This window comes from Dendrobates tinctorius, unplaced genomic scaffold (assembly GCF_039654945.1).
Source record: "Dendrobates tinctorius isolate UK_male_01 unplaced genomic scaffold, ASM3965494v1 ptg000349l, whole genome shotgun sequence".
In the NCBI taxonomy this organism is placed as follows: domain Eukaryota; kingdom Metazoa; phylum Chordata; class Amphibia; order Anura; family Dendrobatidae; genus Dendrobates; species Dendrobates tinctorius.
In genome coordinates, this window is record NW_027362015.1 from 1134809 (window position 1) to 1161004 (window position 26196).

Below are 26196 nucleotides of genomic sequence, written 5' to 3' on the forward strand. Positions count from 1 at the left end.
ACAATATACAAGATGGAGACCAGACACAGGATGAGAGGATGGCACGGGGAGAAGAGACCCCAATATACAAGATGGAGGACGGCACGGGGAGAAGAGACCCCAATATACAAGATGGAGGACCAGATACAGGATGAGGGGATGGCACGGGGAGAAGAGACCCCAATATACAAGATGGAGACCAGACACAGGATGAGAGGATGGCACGGGGAGAAGAGACCCCAATATACAAGATGGAGGACCAGACACAGGATGAGGGGATGGTACGGGGAGAAGAGACCACAATATACAAGATGGAGACCAGACACAGGATGAGAGGATGGCACGGGGAGAAGAGACCCCAATATACAAGATGGAGGACCAGACACAGGATGAGAGGATGGCACGGGGAGAAGAGACCACAATATACAAGATGGAGACCAGACACAGGATGAGAGGAAGGCACGGGGAGAAGAGACCCCAATATACAAGATGGAGGACCAGACACAGGATGAGAGGATGGCACGGGGAGAAGAGACCCCAATATACAAGATGGAGGACGGCACGGGGAGAAGAGACCCCAATATACAAGATGGAGGACCAGATACAGGATGAGGGGATGGCACGGGGAGAAGAGACCCCAATATACAAGATGGAGACCAGACACAGGATGAGAGGATGGCACGGGGAGAAGAGACCCCAATATACAAGATGGAGGACCAGACACAGGATGAGGGGATGGTACGGGGAGAAGAGACCACAATATACAAGATGGAGACGAGACACAGGATGAGAGGATGGCACGGGGAGAAGAGACCACAATATACAAGATGGAGACCAGACACAGGATGAGAGGAAGGCACGGGGAGAAGAGACCCCAATATACAAGATGGAGGACCAGACACAGGATGAGGGGATGGCACGGGGAGAAGAGACCACAATATACAAGATGGAGACCAGACACAGGATGAGAGGATGGCAAGGGGAGAAGAGACCCCAATATACAAGATGGAGACCAGACACAGGATGAGGGGATGGCACGGGGAGAAGAGACCCCAATATACAAGATGGAGGACCAGACACAGGATGAGGGGATGGCACGGGGAGAAGAGACCCCAATATACAAGATGGAGGACGGCACGGGGAGAAGAGACCCCAATATACAAGATGGAGACCAGACACAGGATGAGAGGATGGCACGGGGGGGAAGAGACCCCGATATACAAGATGGAGGACCAGACACAGGATGAGAGGATGGCACGGGGGGGGAAGAGACCCCAATATACAAGATGGAGACCAGACACAGGATGAGAGGATGGCACGGGGGGGAAGAGGGGAAGAGACCCCAATATACAAGATGGAGGACCAGACACAGGAAGAGAGGATGGCACGGGGAGAAGAGACCCCAATATACAAGATGGAGACCAGACACAGGATGAGGATGGCACGGGGAGAAGAGTCCCCAATACACTAGATGGAGGACGGCACGGAGAGAAGAGACCCCAATATACAAGATGGAGGACCAGACACAGGATGAGAGGATGGCACGGGGGAAGAGACCCAAATATACAAGATGGGAGACCAGACACAGGATGAGAGGATGGCACGGGGAGAAGAGACCCCAATATACAAGATGGAGGACCAGACACAGGATGAGAGGATGGCACGGGGGAAGAGACCCAAATTTACAAGATGTAGGACCAGACACCAGATGAGAGGATGGCACGGGGGGGAAGAGACCCCAATATACAAGATGGAGGACCAGACACAGGATGAGAGGATGGCACGGGGGGGAAGAGACCCCAATATACAAGATGGAGACCAGACACAGGATGAGAGGATGGCACGGGGGGGAAGAGACCCCAATATACAAGATGGAGGACCAGACACAGGAAGAGAGGATGGCACGGGGAGAAGAGACCCCAATATACAAGATGGAGACCAGACACAGGATGAGAGGATGTCACGGGGGGGGGGGGGGGGGGGGGAGAGACCTCAATATACAAGATGGAGGACGGCACGGGGAGAAGAGACCCCAATATACAAGATGGAGACCAGACACAGGATGAGGATGGCACGGGGAGAAGAGACCCCAATACCCAATATACTAGATGGAGGACGGCACGGAGACAAGAGACCCCAATATACAAGATGGAGGACCAGACACAGGATGAGAGGATGGCACGGGGGAAGAGACCCTAATATACAAGATGGAGGACCAGACACAGGATGAGAGGATGGCACGGGGGAAGAGACCCAAATATACAAGATGGGAGACCAGACACAGGATGAGAGGATGGCACGGGGAGAAGAGACCCCAATATACAAGATGGAGGACCAGACACAGGATGAGAGGATGGCACGGGGGGGGAAGAGACCCCAATATACAAGATGGAGGACCAGACACAGGATGAGAGGATGGCACGGGGGAAGAGACCCAAATATACAAGATGTAGGACCAGACACCGGATGAGAGGATGGCACGGGGAGAAGAGACCCCAATATACAAGATGGGGGACCAGTGTTGTGAGCTCATTTTCGGGTTTGCCTCTGGCTTCTGGTGAGGGTTACGGAGCTGGCTGTGCTGACAGAGGAGTAGTGAGTTCTCTGTCTGGACTCCCTCTGTTGGTGAAGGGAGGTGATGAGGCTGATCTGAATGGCAGAGACCGGCCACCTGAGGAAAAGGACTGCGATTGGACATCGGGAGTTTCTGATTGGATTTAAGGCAGCCGACTCCCTAGTTTCTTGCTGGTGATTTTTCCTGACTGTGGCTCCTAGTTTCCAGTTTGGTTCCTGCCTTCCTAAAGCTAAGTTTTCTCTGCTATTTTTCATATGAGTTTTTGTCTGGTTCCCCATTTTGTCTCTGATCAGTTGATCTCTTTTGCTCTGTCTTCAGAATATACCTGAGTGCTGATATAGTGATTTGAAGTCTGGCGACTTCAGGGCCTTTTTCTATCAGACATGTTGGACATTCTTTTTGGCAGGGTTTTTTGCGTGATTGCAGACAGCAGCTTTTCTTTCCTGTCCTTTCTAGTTAGCGAGGGCCCCATCGTTTGCTCAGCCTATCTTTCTATCTGTGTTTGTGTTTTCATCTTGTTTCACCGACAATACATGTTGGGGGCTGTCTATTGCTTTGGGGTCTGCTCTGGGGCAGTTTAGATTTTCCCTTTCTTTAGGCTTATTTAGTTCTCCGGCTGTGAAGAGGTGTCTAGGACCACCGTAGGCACGCTCCACGGCTACTGCTAGTTGTTGTGGATAGGATCAGGGGTCTGCAATCCGCTAGTTACCAACCTCTCCGGTTTTCTGGGCTTAGCCTGCTTTTTGTTTTTTCCTCCTCGGTGACTCATTCATAACAGAATCACCAGCCATACCGCAGATTCTAGGGTACTCAAAAGCAGGAGAGAATTGTAAAAAAAAAAAAAAAAAAACTCAATTTTTTTTTTGTATGTATATTTTCTCTTTTTTCTCTGGGGCAGTAGGAGGATTTTTTTTTTTTTCCTTGATGGAGATTAAGCAATTGTCTTATCGTGTGGAGCAGCTCGCTGCTGAAGTGAGGGGAATTTCCGCCTATCTCACTCATTCACATGCTGTTGAACCAAGGATCCCTGCTCCTGATGTGTTTTCTGGGGATCGATCTAAATTTTTGAATTTTAAGAATTGTAAATTATTTCTTGCCTTGAAGCCTAACTCATCGGGGAGCTCTGCGCAGCAGGTTAAAATTGTCATCTCCTTGCTGCACGGCGATCCCCAGGATTGGGCGTTTTCTTTGACACCTGAAGATCCTGTTTTGACTAATGTGGATGCATTTTTTCAACCCTTGGGGTTGTTATATGATGAACCTAATGCTATTGATCAAGCTGAGAGAGCCCTATTGGCATTGAACCAGGGTCAGGATCCTGCAGAGTTATACTGTCAGAAATTCCGAAAGTGGGCGGTCCTTACTACATGGAATGATAGTGCATTGTCAGCCCTCTTTTGGAAAGGTTTGTCTGAGACTTTAAAAGATACTATGGTGGGATTTCCTGTTCCCTCTGGTCTTGACGATTCTATGTCATTAGCCATTCAAGTTGATCGGCGTTTACGTGAACGCAAGACTACATGGAAGGCACTGCCACCTTTTGAACAAATGTCTGAACCTATGCAGAGTTTTGTTTAGGGCGCAACGTCAGGAGTTTAGAAAGCGTAATAAGCTGTGTTTTTTCAGTGGAGATGTCTCTCATGTTATTTCTGTCTGCCCTAAACGAGAGAAACGTTTTGCACACACATTTGCTGTGGGTGGTGTACAACCTAAGTTTCTTTTGGCAAGTACTCTGATCTGCACCTTATCCACATTTTCCTCGAAGGCTTTTGTGGATTCAGGAGCAGCCTTGAATCTAATGGACTTGGATTTTGCTTAACGTTGTGGTTTTCCTATGACACCTCTGCGGACGCCTATTCTTTTGAGGGGTATTGATGCTACTCCTTTGGCGAAGAATAAACCTCAGTTTTGGACCCAGGTGATAATGCGGGTCGCCCCAGACCACGAAGAAAACTGCAGATTTTTGGTGTTGCATAATTTACATGATATCATTGTTCTGGGTTTTCCCTGGTTGCAAATCCATAATCCGGTTTTGGATTGGAAATCTGTGTGTGGTGAGTTGGGGTTGTCAGTGTGCTCTTGGCGACACTCCTGTTTTCTCCACCTCTCCCCAGTCGCATGATGTTCCTGACTATTTGGCTGATTTTTATGATGTATTTAGTGAGAATGAGTCTGCGTCTTTGCCTCCTCATAGGAGTTATGACTCTGCAATTGAGCTGAGCCCTGGGTGTAAATTTCCCAAGGGTCGACTTTTCAATCTATCTGTAGCCGAACACGAGGCTGTGTGATCTTATATTAAGGAGTCGTTGGAGAAGGGTCATATTAGACCATCCTCTTCACCCTTGGGTGCTGGGTTTTTTTTTGTGGCCAAGAAGGATGGTTCATTAAGGCCTTGTATTGACTATCGTTCCCTCAACAAAATTACGGTTAAATATCAGTATCCGTTTCCCCCGATTTCTGATTTATTCTCCAGAGTTAAAAGGTGCTTGCTGGTTTACTAAGCTTGACCTCAGGGGGGGCGTATAATCTTATTTGCATTAAGCATGGGGATGAATGGAAGACGGCGTTTAATACTCCGGAGGAACATTTTGAGTACCTGGTGATGCCTTTTGGGCTCACTAATGCCCCTTCTGTCTTTCAATCCTTCATGAATGATATTTTCCAGGACTTTGTGGATAAGTTTTTGATCATCTATCTGGATGATATTTTGATCTTTTCCAGGGATTGGGAGTCTCATGTGGAACATGTTCGGACTGTGTTCCGGATTTTGAGGGAGAATTCCTTGTATGTTAAGGGATCGAAGTGCCATTTTGGTGTACAGAGGATTTCATTTTTGGGATTTATTTTGTCTCCGTCAACTATTGAAATGGACCCGGCCAAGGTACAGGCCATTTCTGATTGGGTTCAGCCTACTTCTTTGAAGGCTCTCCAGAAGTTTTTGGGTTTTGCTAATTTTTATCATAAATTTATAGCTAATTTTTCTGGTATTGCTAAACCACTGACTGATTTAACTAAGAAGGGTGCTGATGGGCTGAATTGGTCTTCAGAGGCTGTTTCGGCCTTTCAGGAGCTGAAGCGGAGGTTCACTTGTGCTCTGGTTTTGCGGCAACCTGATGTCTCGCTTCCTTTTCAGGTGGAGGTAGACGCTTCAGAAATTGGTGCAGGAGCTGTTTTGTCCCAAAAAGATCCGGTGACGTCTAAAATGAATCCCTGTGCCTTCTTTTCCCAAAAGTTCTCCCCATCTGAACGCAACTATGATGTGGGGAATCGGGAATTGTTAGCCATGAAATGGGCATTTGAGGAGTGAAGACATTGGTTGGAGGGAGCTAGACATCAAGTTGTGGTCCTCACTGACCACAAGCATTTGATTTACCTTGAGTCGGCCAAACGCTTGAATCCTAGACAGGCTAGGTGGGCCTTGTTTTTTACGCGTTTTGATTTTGTGGTCTCCTTTCTTCCAGGCACTAAGAATGTTAAGGCAGACGCCCTTTCTAGGAGTTTCTTTGCCGATTCTCCTATTGTGACCAAGCCTACTACCATCCTAGGTGAGGGGGTAGTTCTTTCTGCCATGTCGCCCGATTTGAGACGTGCTCTGGAAGAATTCCAGGAGGACAAACCTGAGCGTTGTCCTATGGGAAAATTGTATGTTCCTGACCAGTGGAGGAAGAGAGTGATGTCTTAAGTTCATTGCTCCGCATTGGCTGGTCATCCAGGTATTTTTGGTACCAGAGATTAGCTGAGTCGGTCTTTTTGGTGGACCGCCTTATCTCGTGAGGTCAGGAATTTTGTGCAGTCCTGTGTGACTTGTTCCCGGTCTAAACCCCGTTCTCGCTCTAGTGGGTTGTTGATGCCCTTGCCGGTGCCTAAGAGGCCATGGACCCATATTTCAATGGATTTTATTTCTGATCTTCCTGTCTCTCAGAGAATGACTGCCATCTGGGTGATTTGTCATAGATTCTCTAAGATGGTCCATCTTGTACCACTCCCAAAGTTGCCATCCTCCTCAGAGTTGGTGCCCTTGTTTTTACAACAGGTGGTTCGGTTGCATGGGATTCCTGAGAACATTGTATCGAACAGATGAGTTCAGTTTGTTTCCAGATTCTGGAAAGCCTTTTGTTCCAAGCTGGGAATTCAGTTGTCCTTCTCCTCTGCGTTTCACCCTCAGACCAATGGGCAGACGGAGAGAACAAACCAGACTTTGGAGTCCTATTTGAGATGTTTTATATCTGCTGATCAGGATGATTGGGTTTCATTTTTGCCCTTGGCCGATTTCGCTTTAAATAATAGAGCTAGTTCTGCCACCTTGATTTCACCCTTTTTCTGTAACTTTGGGTTTCATCCTCGATTTTCTTCAGGGCAAGTGGAATCTTCAGCCTGCCCAGGTGTTGACACTGTGGTAGAGAGAATGCAGCAGATTTGGGACCAAGTAGTGGATAAGTTGTCTCTCTCCCAGGAAAAGGCCCAGCGGTTTTCGAACCGGCATAGGACCATTGGTCCCCGGTTTAAAGTGGGTGATATGGTTTGGTTGTCATCAAAGAATATCTCTATGAAGGTGGCTTCTCCAAAGTTCAAGCCAAGATTTATTGGACCTTACAAGATTTTGGAGATTCTTAATCCGGTTTCTTTTCGACTGGCTCTTCCTGTTACATTTAAGATCCATAACGTGTTTCATAAGTCGCTGTTGAAGAGATATGTTGAGAGAGTAGTTCCTATGGCTGCACCACCTGACCCTGTATTGGTTGAAGGTAATGTGGAATATGAGGTAGAGAAAATACTGGATTCTCGTCTGGCTAGACGGAGACTCCAGTATTTGGTCAAGTGGAAGGGTTATGGCCAGGAGGACAATTCTTGGGTCTCTGCCTCTGATATTCATGCTTTTCATCGGGCCCATCCTGATCGGCCCGGTGGGGTGGATGAGGGTTCGATGACCCCTCCTCAAGGGGGGGGGGGTACTGTTGTGAGCTCATTTTCGGGTTTGCCTCAGGCTTCTGGCGAGGGTTATGGAGCTGGCTGTGCTGGCAGAGGAGTGGTGAGTTCTCTGTCTGGACTCCCTCTGTTGGTGAAGGGAGGTGATGAGGCTGATCTGAATGGCAGAGACCGGCCACCTGAGGAAGAGGACTGCGATTGGACATCGGGAGTTTCTGATTGGCTTTAAGGCAGCCGACTCCCTAGTTTCTTGCTGGTGATTTTTCCTGACTGTGGCTCCTGGTTTCCAGTTTGGTTCCTGCCTTCCTAAAGCTAAGTTTTCTCTGCTATTTTTCATATGAGTTTTTGTCTGGTTTACTTAGTTTTTGTGTTCAGCCAGCCCTGGCTGGGACTGGGCTGAATCCCCATTTTGTCTCTGATCAGTTGATCTCTTTTGCTCTGTCTTCAGAATATACCTGAGTGCTGATATAGTGATTTTAAGTCTAGCGACTTCAGGGCCTTTTTCTATCAGACGTGCTGGACATTCTTTTTGGCAGGGTTTTTTGCGTGATTGCAGACAGCAGCTTTTCTTTCCTGTCCTTTCTAGTTAGCGAGGGCCCCATCGTTTGCTCAGGCTTTCTACCAGTGTCTGTGCTTTCATCTTGTTTCACCGACAATACATGTTGGGGGCTGTCTATAGCTTTGGGGTCTGCTCTGGGGCAGTTTAGATTTTCCCTCTTTCTTTCTTTAGGCTTATTTAGTTCTCCGGACGTGACGAGGCGTCTAGGACCACCGTAGGCACGCTCCACGGCTACTGCTAGTTGTTGTGGATAGGATCAGGGGTCTGCAATACGCTAGTTACCAACCTCTCCGGTTTTCTGGGCTTAGCTTGCTTTTTGTTTTTTTCCTCCTCGGTGACTCATAACAGACCAGACACAGGATAAGAGGATGGCACGGGGAGAAGAGACCCCAATATACAAGATGGAGACCAGACACAAGATGAGAGGATGGCACGGGGAGAAGAGACCCCAATATACAAGATGGAGACCAGACACAGGATGAGAGGATGGCACGGGGAGAAGAGACCCCAATATACAAGATGGAGACCAGACACAAGATGAGAGGATGGCACGGGGAGAAGAGACCCCAATATACAAGATGGAGACCAGACACAGGATGAGAGGATGGCACGGGGAGAAGAGACCCCAATATACAAGATGGAGACCAGACACAGGATGAGAGGATGGCACGGGGAGAAGAGACCCCAATATACAAGATGGAGGACCAGACACAGGATGAGAGGATGGCACGGGGAGAAGAGACCCCAATATACAAGATGGAGGACCAGACACAGGATGAGAGGATGGCACGGGGAGAAGAGACCCCAATATACAAGATGGAGGACCAGACACAGGATGAGAGGATGGCACGGGGAGAAGAGACCCCAATATACAAGATGGAGACCAGACACAGGAAGAGGATGGCACGGGGAGAAGAGACCCCAATATACAAGATGGAGGATCAGACACAGGATGAGAGGATGGCACGGGGGGGGGGGGGGGGGGAGACCCCAATATACAAGATGGAGGACCAGACACAGGATGAGAGGATGGCACGGGGAGAAGAGGCCCAATATACAAGATGGAGGACCAGACACAGGATGAGAGGATGGCACGGGGAGAAGAGACCCCAATATACAAGATGGAGGACCAGACACAGGATGAGAGGATGGCACGGGGAGAAGAGACCCCAATATACAAGATGGAGACCAGACACAGGATGAGAGGATGGCACGGGGAGAAGAGACCCCAATATACAAGATGGAGGACCAGACAGGATGAGAGGATGGCACGGGGAGAAGAGACCCCAATATACAAAATGGAGGACCAGACACAGGATGAGAGGATGGCACGGGGAGAAGAGACCCCAATATACAAGATGGAGGACAAGACACCGGATGAGAGGATGGCACGGGGGAGAAGAGACCCCAATATACAAGATGGAGGACAAGACACCGGATGAGAGGATGGCACGGGGGAGAAGAGACCCCAATATACAAGATGAAGGACCAGACATACAGAGCTTTAAAACGTCTTCAAATTCCATGAGATTTCCCACTTTCTTTTTCACGCTGCAGCCACAAACTTAAATGTATATTATTGGGATTTTCTGAGATACAAACACAAAGTAACAAGAATTAGTGACGAGTAAAAGAAACGATTTCTCTGCTGCAGTCTTTTGGGGTCTGTCTCTCCCACCTTTCTCTGCTGCAGTCTTTTGGGGTCTGTCTCTCCCACCTTTCTCTGCTGCAGTCTTTTGGGGTCTGTCTCTCCCACCTTTCTCTGCTGCAGTCTTTTGGGGTCTGTCTCTCCAGCAGTCTTTTGAGGTCTGTCTCTTCCACCTTTCTTTGCAGTCTTTTGGGGTCTGTCTCTCCCCCCCTTTCTCTGCTGCAGTCTTTTGGGGTCTGTCTCTCCCACCTTTCTCTGCTACAGTCTTTTGGGGTCTGTCTCTTCCACCTTTCTCTGCTACAGTCTTTTGGGGTCTGTCTCTTCCACCTTTCTCTGCTGCAGTCTTTTGGGGTTTGTCTCTCCCACCTTTCTCTGCTAGTCTTTTGGGGTCTGTCCCTCCACCTTTCTCTGCTGCAGTCTTTTGGGGTCTGTCTCTTCCACCTTTCTCTGCTGCAGTCTTTTGGGGTCTGTTTCTTCCACCTTTCTCTGCTGCAGTCTTTTGGGGTTTGTCTCTTCCACCTTTATCTGCTGCAGTCTTTTGGGGTCTGTCTCTTCCACCTTTATCTGCTGCAGTCTTTTGGGGTCTGTCTCTCCCACCTTTCTCTGCTGCAGTCTTTTGGGGTCTGTCTCTCCCACCTTTCTCTGCTGCAGTCTTTTGGGGTCTGTCTCTCCCACCTTTCTCTGCTGCAGTCTTTTGGGGTCTGTCTCTCCCACCTTTCTCTGCTGAAGTCTTTTGGGGTCTGTCTCTCCACCTTTCTCTGCAGTCTTTTGAGGTCTGTCTCTCCCACCTTTCTTTGCAGTCTTTTGGGGTCTGTCTCTCCCACCTTTGTCTGCAGTCTTTTGAGGTCTGTCTCTCCCACCTTTCTTTGCAGTCTTTTGTGGTCTGTCTCTCCCACCTTTCTTTGCAGTCTTTTGGGGTCTGTCTCTCCCACCTTTGTCTGCAGTCTTTTGGGGTCTGTCTCTCCCACCTTTCTCTGCTGCAGTCTTTTGGGGTCTGTCTCTCCACCTTTCTCTGCAGTCTTTTGAGGTCTGTCTCTCCCACCTTTCTTTGCAGTCTTTTGGGGTCTGTCTCTCCCACCTTTGTCTGCAGTCTTTTGAGGTCTGTCTCTCCCACCTTTCTTTGCAGTCTTTTGGGGTCTGTCTATCCCACCTTTCTTTGCAGTCTTTTGGGGTCTGTCTCTCCACCTTTCTCTGCTGCTGTCTTTTGGGGTCTGTCTCTTCCACCTTTCTCTGCTGCTGTCTTTTGGGGTCTGTCTCTTCCACCTTTCTCTGCTGCAGTCTTGAGGTCTGTCTCTCCCACCTTTGTCTGCAGTCTTTTGAGGTCTGTCTCTCCCACCTTTCTCTGCTGCAGTCTTTTGAGGTCTGTCTCTCCCACCTTTCTTTGCAGTCTTTTGGGGTCTGTCTCTCCCACCTTTCTCTGCTACAGTCTTTTGGGGTCTGTCTCTCCCACCTTTCTTTGCAGTCTTTTGGGGTCTGTCTCTCCCACCTTTCTCTGCTGCAGTCTTGAGGTCTGTCTCTCCCACCTTTCTCTGCTGCAGTCTTTTGAGGTCTGTCTCTCCCACCTTTCTTTGCAGTCTTTTGGGGTCTGTCTCTCCACCTTTCTCTGCTACAGTCTTTTGGGGTCTGTCTCTCCCACCTTTCTTTGCAGTCTTTTGGGGTCTGTCTCTCCCACCTTTCTCTGCTGCAGTCTTGAGGTCTGTCTCTCCCACCTTTCTTTGCAGTCTTTTGGGGTCTGTCTCCCACCTTTGTCTGCAGTCTTTTGAGGTCTGTCTCTCCCACCTTTGCCTGCAGTCTTTTGGGGTCTGTCTCTCCAGCTTTGCACATCTAGAGGTGACATTTTGCCCCTTCTTTGCACACTTGTCTCGCTCAGTGAGATTAACCCTATGTGAAAAGTGTTGATCACAGACGTCTCCATCCACAGATTCTCTGGGATATGGGTCTGGACGGTGACTGGGACGTTCACACTCATGAACACGTTCTGATCTACACCCTCCATTGTGGCTCTGGCAGGATGTTGAGGGTTCTTGTCTTGCTAGAAGGTGAACCTGCGCCTCAATCTCACGTCTTCTGCAGCCTCGGACAGGTTTTCCTTCAGGATTACCCTGTACTTCGCTCCATCTACCCATTACTTCTGGAGAAACTTCCCTGCCTTTGCTGAAGAAAAGCCTCCCCACAGCACAATGCTGCCACCACCATGTATGGCAGTGAGGGTGGTGTTTTCCGGGTGATGTGCACTGTTAGTTTTCCGTCACACACAGCGTTTTCCATTTAGCCCAAAGACTCTCCTTTGGTGTCATCTGAGCAGAGCCCTTCTTACACATGCCCACTGTGTGCCCTATATGGGACTTCTGGCCTCCACAATGTCTTTTCTCCTGCTCCTCTTCCATAAAGGCCAGATTTGAATCATAGAATCATAGAATCGTAGAGTTGGAAGGGACCTCCTGGGCCATCTGGTCCAACCCCCTGCTCAAAGCAGGATTCGCTAAATCATCCCAGTTAGATGTCTGTCCAGCCTCTGTTTGAAGACTTCCATTGAAGGAGAACTCACCACTTCTCGTGGCAGCCTGTTCCACTCATTGATCACTCTAACTGTCAAAAAGTTTTTTCTAATATCTAATCTGTGTCTCCTCCCATTCAGCTTCATCCCATTGCTTCTAGTCTTTCCTTGTGCAAATGAGAATAAAGTTGATCCTTCTACAATGTGACAGCCCTTTAGATATTTGTAGACAGCTATTAAGTCTCCTCTCAGTCTTCTCTTTTGCAAACTAAACATTCCCAAATCCTGCAACCTTTCCTCATAAGACAGGGTTTGCAGACCGGTCACCATTCTGGTCGCTCTTTTCTGAACTTGCTCCAGTTTGTTGATGTCTTTTTTAAAATGTGGTGCCCAAAATTGGACACAATATTCCAGATGAGGTCTGACCAAAGAGGAGTAGAGGGAAATAATTACTTCACGTGATCTAGACTGTATGCTTCTGTTAATACATCCTAGAATTGCATTTGCCTTTTTTGCTGCTGCATCACACTGTTGACTCATATTCAGTCTGTGATCTATTAGTATACCCAAGTCTTTTTCACATGTGCTGTCACTTAGCCCTATTCCTCCCATTCTATATATTCTTTTTTCATTTTTATTGCCCAGATGTAGTACTTTGCATTTCTCCCTGTTAAAAACCATTCTGTTAGTTGCTGCCCACTTCTCCAGTTTATTTAAATCTTTTTGAATCCTCTCTCTCTCTTCTCTAGTATTAGCTATCCCTCCTAGCTTTGTGTCATCAGCAAATTTAATCAGTTTACCCTCAATTCCTTCATCTAAATCGTTGATAAAGATGTTGAACAATACAGGGCCCAGGACAGAGCCCTGTGGTACCCCACTTGAGACATTCTTCCAACTGGATGTGCAGCCATTTACGACCACTCTTTGGGTCCGATCACTAAGCCAGTTATGAATCCACCTAACAGTTGCCTTGTCCATTCCATACTTAGTCATTTTTTCAATAAGGATTGTATGAGAGACTTTGTCAAATGCTTTGCTGAAGTCAAGATATACTATATCTACAGCATTTCCTTGATCCACCCAATCAGTAATACCATCATAGAAGGAAATTAAATTAGTCTGACATGACTTATTAGTTACAAACCCATGCTGACTCTGTTTAATCACTTCATTCTTATCCAGGTATTGACATACATGTTGTTTAATAATTTGTTCAAAGATCTTTCCTGGTATAGAAGTCAGACTCACCGGCCTATAGTTGCCTGGGTCCACCTTCTTCCCCTTTTTGAAGATAGGAACAACATTTGCTCTTCTCCAGTCTTCTGGCACTTCTCCTGTTCTCCAAGAATTTTCAAAGATTATGGAGAGGGGTTCAAAAATTTCTTCTGCTATCTCCTTCAGTACTCTGGGGTGTAATTCATCTGGACCTGGAGACTTGAATACATTTAGGTTAGCTAAGTGTTTCCTCACTATCTTTCTGTTTATAGATATCCTGGATTCTTCTATTCCCTTAATAGGACAGTGAATAACAGTTGATGTTACATTTCCTTTCTGAGAGAAAACAGATGCAAAATAGGAATTTAAAAGTTCAGCCTTCTCAACATCCTGTCTTACCATTTCATCATTTTCATCCTGTAAAAATCCTATAGCATCTTTGACTTTTCTTTTACTTTTGACATATCCCCAAAATCCTTTATTATTGCTTTTGACATCTCTTGCAAGCCTCAATTCATTTTCAGCTTTAGATAATCTGATTTGTGCCTTGCAGGTTCTGCAGACAGCATTATATTCTTCTTTAGATATGCCTCCTTCTTTCCATTTTATAAACATTTTTTGCTTCCTTTTTAGCATGTGCTTAAGTTCTGTGTTCATCCATCCTGGTTTCCTTAAATGCTTCCTATTCTTCCCTCTTTTCGGAATTGTTAACAACTGTGCTTTGAGAATTTCATTTTTCAAGATTTCCCATCCTTCCTGGACATTTTTGTCTTTAAGGATATCCAGCCATTGGATCCCTCCAATTCTCTTTCTGAATCCCTTAAAATCTGCCTTTCTGAAATCTAACCTTGACGTCTGAGTCTTCACAGGTCTTCCGCCTCTAGTTATCCAAAATTCTAAAATAGCATGGTCGCTACCTCCTAGGGTCCCAGCCACTTTTACCTCCTCAACCATTTCCTCCCTGTTTATAAGGATTAGATCCAAGGTAGCAGTTCCCCTTGTTTTCTCCTTTACCTTTTGGAAGATAAAGTTGTCAGCAAGAGAGGATAAGAATTTCCTTGACCTGTTAGTTTTGCCTGAGAGAGATTCCCAACAAATGTCTGGATAGTTGAAATCTCCCATGACAACTATGTCATATTTTTTGGAGAACTTGGCCATTTGATGCATAAAGAGTTCATCCATATCTTCAGCTTGCACAGGCGGCCTGTAGTAAATGCCTACAATGGTGTCCTTTCCATTGTTCTGTCCTTGTATTCTTACCCAAACAGTTTCCACAGAACTCCCAGTCTCCGAAGCTTCAATCTCTGTGCAGATATACGCATTTCTAACATACAATGCGACACCCCCTCCTCGTTTATCAAGTCTGTTTCTTGCAAATAAGTTGTATCCTTCTAGTCTTGTATTCCAATCATGTGTATTGTCCCACCAAGTTTCAGTGATTCCAATGACATCATATTTCTTTTCCTGTGTTAGTAGTTCCAATTCTCCTTGTTTGTTGCCCATGCTTTGTGCATTAGTATAGAAACATTTTAGTTTGTGATTGGTTTCTCCTTCTCCAATATTTTTATTAATTAGATTCTTTTGTCTTTGTTCTTCCTTTCCACTTCTAATAGCAGAGTTCTCAATAGCATTTGTCAGGTGTATGGCTTGGAGTATGCGACCATGTTGTCGTCGAGAGCTGTGGATCTCCGCGGCACCTCCAGTGACCATGGACCGCTCGTCTGCTTCTCTCATTAGTGCTCTCCTTGCTTGGGATGTCAGGTTAGGTAGACGGCCATGTCTTGGAAGGTTTGCAGTAATGCCACACTTTGGATGATGGATTTATGCTCTGTGAGATGTCCACAGCTTAGGTAATTTAACTCCGATGTCCTCTTCTCCACCACTTTATCCCTGACCTGTCTGGTGGGCTCCTTGGTTTTCATGACCCTGTTTAATCCCTAATGTTCTCACACAAACCTCTGAGGCCTTCACAGAATAGCTATCATTATACAGAGAAGAAATCACACCCAAAGGAGACACAATGTACTAATCATGTGACGTCTGGGGCGATCGGTCACTCAGGCATCAGGGACATCAGACTACAGGGGGCTTAATGCACAATATCACAATTTTCAAATGTATATTTTTACAATAATTAGTACACCTTGTATAATTTGCTTTACATGTCACAAATACTTGTTGTCACTCAGTGTTTGTATCACAGAAAGTCCCAATAAGATCCTGTAAGGCAGTGGGCACTGTAGTGGCAGAGGGGGCACCAGACACTGGATGAGAGCATGGCACGGGGGAGCTCTTTCCTGGATTTCCTTTATTAGGATGTTCCTAGACTCCAGGCTTTATCCAGTCTTCTGACACTTGGCCAGCAGGGGTGGAAGAGCTCTCAGAGTATGTGCCAGCAGTCAGGAGGGATGGGCCCTGTGGCGCCATATTCCTATATGGTCAGATAGGTGCAGCACTGCAGAGGAGCGGCAGTGCCTGGAAGGAGATGGTGCCGCTTACCTTCGTATCTCAGCTGGATGTAAAGCAGGGAGTAGATGCAGTTCAGCGTGTGCTGCCGGATGGAGGCCAGAGAGTCGGAGCAGCGAGGGGACAACCGGCCCACCAGGATTCCCAGGTTATGGAATGTTACCACGCACTGTGAGCCAACGAGGTTGTGGTCAGTACCGGGAGACTACAACCCCCAACATGCACAAGCTGTCACCAGAGCAGCAGTCCGCCCAGTCATCTATAGAGGGGTTGGGTAGCAGAGTGGCTGATGGGCAAGGAGGGGGACACACAACAGACCCGGGTGCAGGTGGCAGAGGGGATACCAGAGACTAGGGAATGAACCAGAAACCAGTGAATGAGTGTTGGGTGGGATACCAGAAACCAGTGAATGAGTGTTGGGTGGGATACCAGAAACAAGGGCGTGGGTGACAGGGGGGAGGGTGAGTAATACCAGAGACCAGAGTACGAGTGTTGGGTGGTATACCAGAGACCATGGCATGGGTGACAGGGGAGATACCTGAAACACGTGGGGCTTGTGTTGGGGGGGGTGGGGGGGATACCAGAGACCATGGCATGAGTGACGGAGGATACCAGAGCTGTGGGTGGCAGTGGGGGGTATACAAAAGGCAGAAGAGTGGAGGATGCAATAAGAAGCCAACATCCAGGACTCTGCTCCTCCAAAGAGGTTGACAATTCATCTAATCAAATACTCTGGGCTGCTGGGGGGGGGGTTGCTTTGGCACAGTGAGAAGGCGGCAGGGAGATGAGGGCGACGATGCGGCCGGCCTCACATTGACGTTCAGCTTGTGCAGGTAGAAGTCCAGGAGGGCGCTGCTGATCTCCATGGCTCGCTCCCTCTCCTGCTCCTTACTAGACCTGATCCAGGGGTTCAGGATCTGCAGAAACAAACAGAATGAGGCATCCTGTAGCCCAATACTAAGCCCCCCGGAGGAAGAGACCACCGAGACTCCACCCACCTGGAACACTTCCTCCAGCCCCTGAGGGGTGATGTTCCAAGAGAGGAGACCTCTGAACAGCTCTGACACGGCCTCCATCGTGTCCCGGTACAGTGCCTGGAAGAGAGCGGCCGTGTTGAGAGGTGACCCACCAGAGTCAGGCCCCGCCGTGCCTGCCCCATCCCATGCTCCAGTCAGGCCCCGCCCTTCACCCAGTGCAGTGGACACAAATACAAGGATGCCACACACACACACACACAATGAAACCGCTCCCTCTCCAAATTCAGTCATGTGACATTAGCCCCTCCCCGCTCAGACTCCTCCCACACTGGCGCTCACCTCTTTGAGCAGTTCTCCCAGGTTTCCGGTGGAGATGGGCGGCAGCGGGAAGACACAGGACAGCGCCGTGTTCATCAGCTCGGCTTTTTCCACATCGCTCAGAGGCGGCTCCAATTTACTGACCATAAATTAAGAAGCTAAATCTGGAAAAATCAGGGTGAACATGGCGGAGTCGGCGCCACTACACTACCCTCAACAGGAGGGAAACAATCAGCAAGCCTGTGACGAGACCCCGCCACAGTCAGCACCCCTGACACTGATGAGAGCTGTAGTCTGAGGATACACAAGGTGAGAGCAGGCAGCGAGGGCGCGGTGCCGCAGGGGGGACTTCAGGACGTTCACTGGCTCCAGCTTCAAGAAATCCTGGGGGCACACGACACATGTAAAGGGGCGGGGCCACTCACGTGCAGGCGAGGGGGGGTCACAGAGGGGGCGGGAAACATGTGGCCTCACACTCACCACCAGCTGGCTGATCAGCTCGGCCTTGCGGCTGAAGTGGAAGAATCCCGCCTGCGAGCTGCTGCAGATGGCCATTCCAATCATAGAGATGCTCCTGATGAGGCTCAGCTTCAGGCTCAGGTCCTGAGGATGACAAGAAGGAAACAGTCAAGAGGTAGGAATGTACCCCCCATAAAGGGGCATCTATACAGGAATCCCAAAATGTCAGACTTAATACAGGGGCTGCCATCAATAACGGGGCCACATGAGGCAGCGGGAGCATCATCATCACCACCATCATCTTCATCAGACCGGAAATGACCAGATAAACCCACTGAAGAAACCATCATCACTGGGAGAAAAGTCACCGCCAGCCCTGGCATCCTCTGCCCCCTCCATATAGTGACCGCAGCCCCCACCTGATGAGAGTTCTGGGTGGTCTTAGACGCTGTGAGGGTCTGCATAGGGCGCCCCATCACTGAGCATCTACAGGGTGACGGCCAGGGATTCCTTGGTACTACGCAGAGGATGCTTCCCGCAATGTCTCGGTTTGGGGTATGCCCCCCCCCATTATTTGGGGCGCCTATGGTTGCGTTATGTCCTCATTAATTTGGGCATCTCATGTTGGGGTACACCCTGCATTATTTAGGGGCGCCTCATGTTGGGGTACACCCTGCATTATTTAGGGGCGCCTCATGTTGGGGTACACCCTGCATTATTTAGGGGCGCCTCATGTTGGGGTACACCCTGCATTATTTAGGGGCGCCTCATGTTGGGGTACACCCTGCATTATTTAGGGGCGCCTCATGTTGGGGTACACCCTGCATTATTTAGGGGCGCCTCATGTTGGGGTACACCCTGCATTATTTAGGGGCGCCTCATGTTGGGGTACACCCTGCATTATTTAGGGGCGCCTCATGTTGGGGTACACCCTGCATTATTTAGGGGCGCCTCATGTTGGGGTACACCCTGCATTATTTAGGGGCGCCTCATGTTGGGGTACACCCTGCATTATTTAGGGGCGCCTCATGTTGGGGTACACCCTGCATTATTTAGGGGCGCCTCATGTTGGGGTACACCCTGCATTATTTAAGGGAGCCTCATGTTGGGGTACACCCTGCATTATTTAAGGGAGCCTCATGTTGGGGTACACCCTGCATTATTTAAGGGAGCCTCATGTTGGGGTACACCCTGCATTATTTAAGGGAGCCTCATGTTGGGGTACACCCTGCATTATTTAAGGGAGCCTCATGTTGGGGTACACCCTGCATTATTTAAGGGAGCCTCATGTTGGGGTACACCCTGCATTATTTAAGGGAGCCTCATGTTGGGGTACACCCTGCATTATTTAGGGGAGCCTCATGTTGGGGTACACCCTGCATTATTTAGGGGAGCCTCATGTTGGGGTACACCCTGCATTATTTAGGGGAGCCTCATGTTGGGGTACACCCTGCATTATTTAGGGGAGCCTCATGTTGGGGTACACCCTGCATTATTTAGGGGAGCCTCATGTTGGGGTACACCCTGCATTATTTAGGGGAGCCTCATGTTTGGGTGCACCCTGCATTATTTAGGGGAGCCTCATGTTGGGGTACACCCTGCATTATTTAGGGGAGCCTCATGTTGGGGTACACCCTGCATTATTTAAGGGAGCCTCATGTTGGGGTACATCCTGCATTATTTAAGGGAGCCTCATGTTGGGGTACACCCTGCATTATTTAGGGGAGCCTCATGTTGGGGTGCACCCTGCATTATTTAGGGGAGCCTCATGTTGGGGTGCACCTTGCATTGTTTGGGGGGCATCTGTGGCCCCAGCTCACTCTCTAAGATTACATTATGTGATGGATGAATTTACAGGAGAGACTGCCCCCCAGTGGTGACTGTGGAGACTGCAGCCCCCTGATCTCAGTCCCTAAATATAGAAGATGACGAGATGATGTCACCGCCGGCAGCGCTCGTGTCACCAGCCGAAGCCAAAAGGAAACCGCCTCTTACCCTGGAATGAACCGCTCCCCCCGACAATGCCGCAGATTCCACCACTGCACACTATAATGTGCCTCCCCCGATACATGTCTGGGGTGCAATATTTCATCACATCCGCTGATACACAGCATCCAGGGGGTAATATCGCATCCCCCCCGAAATACAACATCCGGGGAATAATAATATATTACATCCCCCCGAAATACAACATCCAGGGAGTAATATAGCATCCCCCCCGAAATACAACATCCAGGGGGTAATATCGCAACCCTCCGAAATACAACATACGGGGAATAATATATTACATCCCCCCGAAATACAACATCCAGGGGGTAATATCGCATCCCCCCGAAATACATCCAGGGGGTAATATCGCAACCCTCCGAAATACAACATCCAGGGAGTAATATAGCATCCCCCCCGAAATACAACATCCAGGGGGTAATATCGCATCCCCCCCGAAATACAACATCCAGGGAGTAATATAGCATCCCCCCCGAAATACAACATCCAGGGAGTAATATAGCATCCCCCCCCGAAATACAACATCCAGGGAGTAATATAGCATCCCCCCCCCGAAATACAACATCCAGGGGGTAATATCACATCCCCCCCCCCGAAATACAACATCCAGGGGGTAATATCACATCCCCCCGAAATACATCCAGGGGGTAATATCGCAACCCTCCGAAATACAACATCCGGGGAATAATATTATATTACATCCCCCCCGAAATACAACATCCAGGGAGTAATATAGCATCCCCCCCGAAATACAACATCCAGGGGGTAATATCGCAACCCTCCGAAATACAACATACGGGGAATAATATATTACATCCCCCCGAAATACAACATCCAGGGGGTAATATCGCATCCCCCCGAAATACATCCAGGGGGTAATATCGCAACCCTCCGAAATACAACATCCAGGGAGTAATATAGCATCCCCCCCGAAATACAACATCCAGGGGGTAATATCGCATCCCCCCCGAAATACAACATCCAGGGAGTAATATAGCATCCCCCCCGAAATACAACATCCAGGGAGTAATATAGCATCCCCCCCCGAAATACAACATCCAGGGAGTAATATAGCATCCCCCCCCCGAAATACAACATCCAGGGGGTAATATCACATCCCCCCCCCGAAATACAACATCCAGGGGGTAATATCACATCCCCCCGAAATACATCCAGGGGGTAATATCGCAACCCTCCGAAATACAACATCCGGGGAATAATATTATATTACATCCCCCCCGAAATACAACATCCAGGGGGTAATATAGCATCCCCCCCCGAAATACAACATCCAGGGGGTAATATAGCATCCCCCCCGAAATACAACATCCAGGGGGTAATATCGCATCCCCCCCGAAATACAACATCCAGGGGGTAATATCGCATCCCCCCGAAATACAACATCCAGGGGGTAATATCGCATCCCCCCGAAATACAACATCCAGGGGGTAATATAGCATCCCCCCGAAATACAACATCTGGGGGGTAACATCACATCCCCCTGAAATACAACATCCAGGGGGTAATATCGCATCCCCCCCGAAATACAACATCCAGGGAGTAATATAGCATCCCCCCCGAAATACAACATCCAGGGAGTAATATAGCATCCCCCCCCCGAAATACAACATCCAGGGGGTAATATAGCATCCCCCCCGAAATACAACATCCAGGGGGTAATATCGCATCCCCCCCGAAATACAACATCCAGGGGGTAATATCGCATCCCCCCGAAATACAACATCCAGGGGGTAATATAGCATCCCCCCGAAATACAACATCTGGGGGGTAACATCACATCCCCCTGAAATACAACATCCAGGGAGTAATATCGCATCCCCCCCGAAATACAACATCCAGGGAGTAATATAGCATCCCCCCCGAAATACAACATCCAGGGAGTAATATAGCATCCCCCCCCCGAAATACAACATCCAGGGGGTAATATAGCATCCCCCCCGAAATACAACATCCAGGGGGTAATATCGCATCCCCCCCGAAATACAACATCCAGGGGGTAATATCGCATCCCCCCGAAATACAACATCCAGGGGGTAATATAGCATCCCCCCGAAATACAACATCTGGGGGGTAACATCACATCCCCCTGAAATACAACATCCAGGGGGTAATATCGCATCCCCCCCGAAATACAACATCCAGGGAGTAATATAGCATCCCCCCCGAAATACAACATCCAGGGAGTAATATAGCATCCCCCCCCCGAAATACAACATCCAGGGAGTAATATAGCATCCCCCCCGAAATACAACATCCAGGGGATAATATCGCATCCCCCCGAAATACAACATCCAGGGGGTAATATAGCATCCCCCCGAAATACAACATCCAGGGGGTAATATAGCATCCCCCCCGAAATACAACATCCAGGGGGTAATATAGCATCCCCCCCGAAATACAACATCCAGGGGGTAATATAGCATCCCCCCCCGAAATACAACATCCAGGGAGTAATATCGCATCCCCCTGAAGTTCAACATCTGGGGGTAATATAGCATCCCCCCGAAATACAACATCCAGGGAGTAATATCGCAACCCTCCGAAATACAACATCCAGGGAGTAATATAGCATCCCCCCCGAAATACAACATCCAGGGGGTAATATCGCATCCCCCCCGAAATACAACATCCAGGGAGTAATATAGCATCCCCCCCGAAATACAACATCCAGGGAGTAATATAGCATCCCCCCCCCGAAATACAACATCCAGGGAGTAATATAGCATCCCCCCCGAAATACAACATCCAGGGGATAATATCGCATCCCCCCGAAATACAACATCCAGGGGGTAATATAGCATCCCCCCGAAATACAACATCCAGGGGGTAATATAGCATCCCCCCCGAAATACAACATCCAGGGGGTAATATAGCATCCCCCCGAAATACAACATCCAGGGGGTAATATAGCATCCCCCCCCGAAATACAACATCCAGGGAGTAATATCGCATCCCCCTGAAGTTCAACATCTGGGGGTAATATCGCATCCCCCCCGAAACACATCCAGGGAGTAATATCGCAACCCTCCGAAATACAACATACGGGGAATAATATATTACATCCCCCCGAAATACAACATCCAGGGGGTAATATAGCATCCCCCCGAAATACAACATCCAGGGGGTAATATAGCATCCCCCCCGAAATACAACATCCAGGGGGTAATATAGCATCCCCCCGAAATACAACAGCCAGGGAGTAATATCGCATCCCCCTGAAGTTCAACATCTGGGGGTAATATCGCATCCCCCCCGAAACACATCCAGGGAGTAATATCGCAACCCTCCGAAATACAACATACGGGGAATAATATATTACATCCCCCCGAAATACAACATCCAGGGGGTAATATCGCATCCCCCCGAAATACAACATCCGGGGGGGTAATATCACATCCCCCCGAAATACTTCCAGGGGGTAATATCGCAACCCTCCGAAATACAACATACGGGGAATAATATATTACATCCCCCCGAAATACAACATCCGGGGGGTAATATCACATCCCCCCGAAATACAACACCCAGGGGGTAATATCGCATCCCCCTGAAATACTACATCCACGGGGTAATATCACATCCCCCCGAAATACAACATCCAGGGGATAATATCGCATCCCCCCCGAAATACAACATCCAGGGGGTAATATCGCATCCCCCCGAAATACAACATCATGGGGGTAATATCGCATCCCCCCGAAATACAACATCATGGGGGTAATATTGCATCCCCCTGAAGTACAACATTCAGGGAGTAATATCACATCCCCCCGAAATACAACATCATGGGGGTAATATCGCATCCCCCCGAAGTACAACATCCACGGGGTAATATCGCATCCCCCCGAAATACAACATCCAGGGGGTAATATAGCATCCCCCCCGAAATACAACATCCAGGGGGTAATATCGCATCCCCCTGAAGTTCAACATCTGGGGGTAATATCGCATCCCCCCGAAATACAACATCATGGGGGTAATATCGCATCCCCCCCGAAATACATCATGGGGGTAATATCGCATCCCGCCGAAATACATCATGGGGGTAATATCGCATCCCCCCGAAATACATCATGGGGGTAATATCACATCCCCCCGAAATACATCATGGGGGTAATATCGCATCCCCCCGAAATACAACATCATGGGGGTAATATCGCATCCCCCCGAAATACAACATCCGGGGGGTAATATCACATCCCCCCGAAATACAACATCCAGGGAGTAATATCACATCCCCCTGAAGTACAACATCCAGGGGATAATATCACATCCCCCCGAAATACAACATCATGGGGGTAATATCGCATCCCCCCGAAATACAACATCCAGGGAGTAATATCGCATCCCCCTGAAGTACAACATCCAGGGAGTAATATCACATCCCCCTGAAGTACAACATCCAGGGAGTAATATCGCATCCCCCCGAAATACAACATCCTGGGGGTAATATTATATCGCATCTACCCCGAAATACAACATCTGGGAGGTAATATTATATCGCATCCCCCCGATATACATCATCCGGGGTGTAATATCGTATTGTTTGTTTCCTTTGTATCATCCTTGTATATTTTTATAAACACTGCCTATCGTGAATGAAATGTAAAGTATAATATCTCTGTTCCTCTTGTTCTGTAAACCGCACCCTGAAGCCGTACACTACCTGTAACGGGGTCCGATCAGCCTGTATACATGACTGGCGGTGGTGGCTAGTGGTTACTTTTGTTATTGTGGAGCTGGCAGTGATCGTACCAGGGGTGTGTGTATATATTATATATTCTATGCGTATGGAATACATCATACGTCACGGCGAGTCCCCCAACACCCGGCCTATTAGTCGGAGCAGCCGCATCCATCACTCGTCAGTCGTGTAATTGTCCTGATGATTGGAGGCGGCAATGTGTCATCTACTGACAAACTAGTGGAAGCAAGTTGTTCCTTTTGATATTGTGAAGTCAGCAGTGACTGTACCGGGGGTGTATACAGTTAGGTCCATATATATTTGGACAGAGACAACATTTTTATAACTTTGGTTCTAGACATTACCACAATGAATTTTAAACAAAACAATTCAGATGCAGTTGAAGTTCAGACTTTCAGCTTTCATTTGAGGGTATCCACATTAACATTGGATGAAGGGTTTAGGAGTTTCAGCTCCTTAACATGGGCCACCCTGTTTTTAAAGGGACCAAAAGTAATTGGACAATTGACTCCAAGGCTCTTTCATGGACAGGTGTGGGCAATCCCTTCGTTATGTCATTCTCAATTAAGCAGATAAAAGGCCTGGAGTTGATTTGAGGTGTGGTGCTTGCATTCGGAAGGTTTTGCTGTGAAGGAATCATGCGGTCAAAGGAGCTCTCCATGCAGGTGAAACAAGCCATCCTTAAGCTGCAAAAACAGAAAAAAAACCATCCGAGAAATTGCTACAACATTAGGAGTGGCAAAATCTACAGTTTGGTACATCCTGAGAAAGAAAGAAAGCACTGGTGAACTCATCAATGCAAAAAGACCTGGGCGCCCACGGAAGACAACAGTGGTGGATGATCGCAGAATAGTCTTCATGGTGAAGAGAAACCCCTTCACAACAGCCAACCAAGTGACCAACACTCTCCAGGAGGCAGACGTATCAATATCCAAATCTACCATAAAGAGAAGACTGCAGGAAAGTAAATACAGAGGGGTCACTGCACGGTGCAAGCCACTCATAAGCATCAAGAATCACAAGGCTAGACTGGACTTTGCTAAAAAACATCTAAAAAAGCCAGCACAGTTCTGGAAGAACATTCTTTGGACAGATGAAACCAAGATCAACCTCTACCAGAATGATGGAAAGAGAAAAGTATGGCGAAGGCGTGGTACAGCTCATGACCCAAAGCATACCACATCATCTGTAAGACACGGCGGAGGCAGTGTGATGGCTTGGGCATGCATGGCTGCCAGTGGCACTGGGTCACTAGTGTTTATTGATGATGTGACACAGGACAGAAGCAGCTGAATGAATTCTGAGGTATTCAGAGCCATACTGTGTGCTCAGATCCAGCCAAATGCGGCCAAACTGATTGGTCGTCGATTCGTACTACAGATGGACAATGACCCAAAACATAAAGCCAAAGCAAACCAGGAGTTTATTAAAGCAAAGAAGTGGAATATTCTGGAATGGCCAAGTCAGTCACCTGATCTCAACCCAATTGAGCATGCATTTCACTTGTTAAAGACTAAACTTCAGACAGAAAGGCCGACAAACAAACAGCAACTGAAAACCACCGCAGTGAAGGCCTGGCAGAGCATCAAAAAGGAGGAAACGCAGCGTCTGGTGATGGCCATGAGTTCAAGACTTCAGGCAGTCATTGCCAACAAAGGGTTTTCAGCCAAGTACTAGAAAAGAACATTTTATTTACAATTATTTAATCTGTCCAATTACTTTTGGTCCCTATAAAAACAGGGTGGCCCATGTTAAGGAGCTGAAACTCCTAAACCCTTCATCCAATGTTAATGTGGAGACCCTCACATGAAAGCTGAAAGTCTGAACTTCAACTGCAGCTGAAT

The 26196-nt window shown here is 48.2% G+C and overlaps 1 protein-coding gene across 4 annotated transcripts in view; it reads right to left on the reverse strand.

Annotated features, from left to right (window-relative positions):
- The window catches only part of MROH1 (maestro heat like repeat family member 1), a 157216-nt gene that overhangs the window by 62300 nt on the left and 68720 nt on the right, over positions 1–26196 (reverse strand). For all 4 annotated transcript variants that reach the window (XM_073562389.1, XM_073562390.1, XM_073562386.1 and 1 more), the window contains 6 exons: positions 17641–17763; positions 17465–17544; positions 17182–17299; positions 16864–16959; positions 16678–16782; positions 15899–16034 (listed from right to left, as the gene is read on the reverse strand). In XM_073562389.1, coding sequence (XP_073418490.1) covers positions 15899–16034; positions 16678–16782; positions 16864–16959; positions 17182–17299; positions 17465–17544; positions 17641–17763 — 658 coding nt within the window. The remainder of the gene's footprint in view (positions 1–15898; positions 16035–16677; positions 16783–16863; positions 16960–17181; positions 17300–17464; positions 17545–17640; positions 17764–26196) is intronic.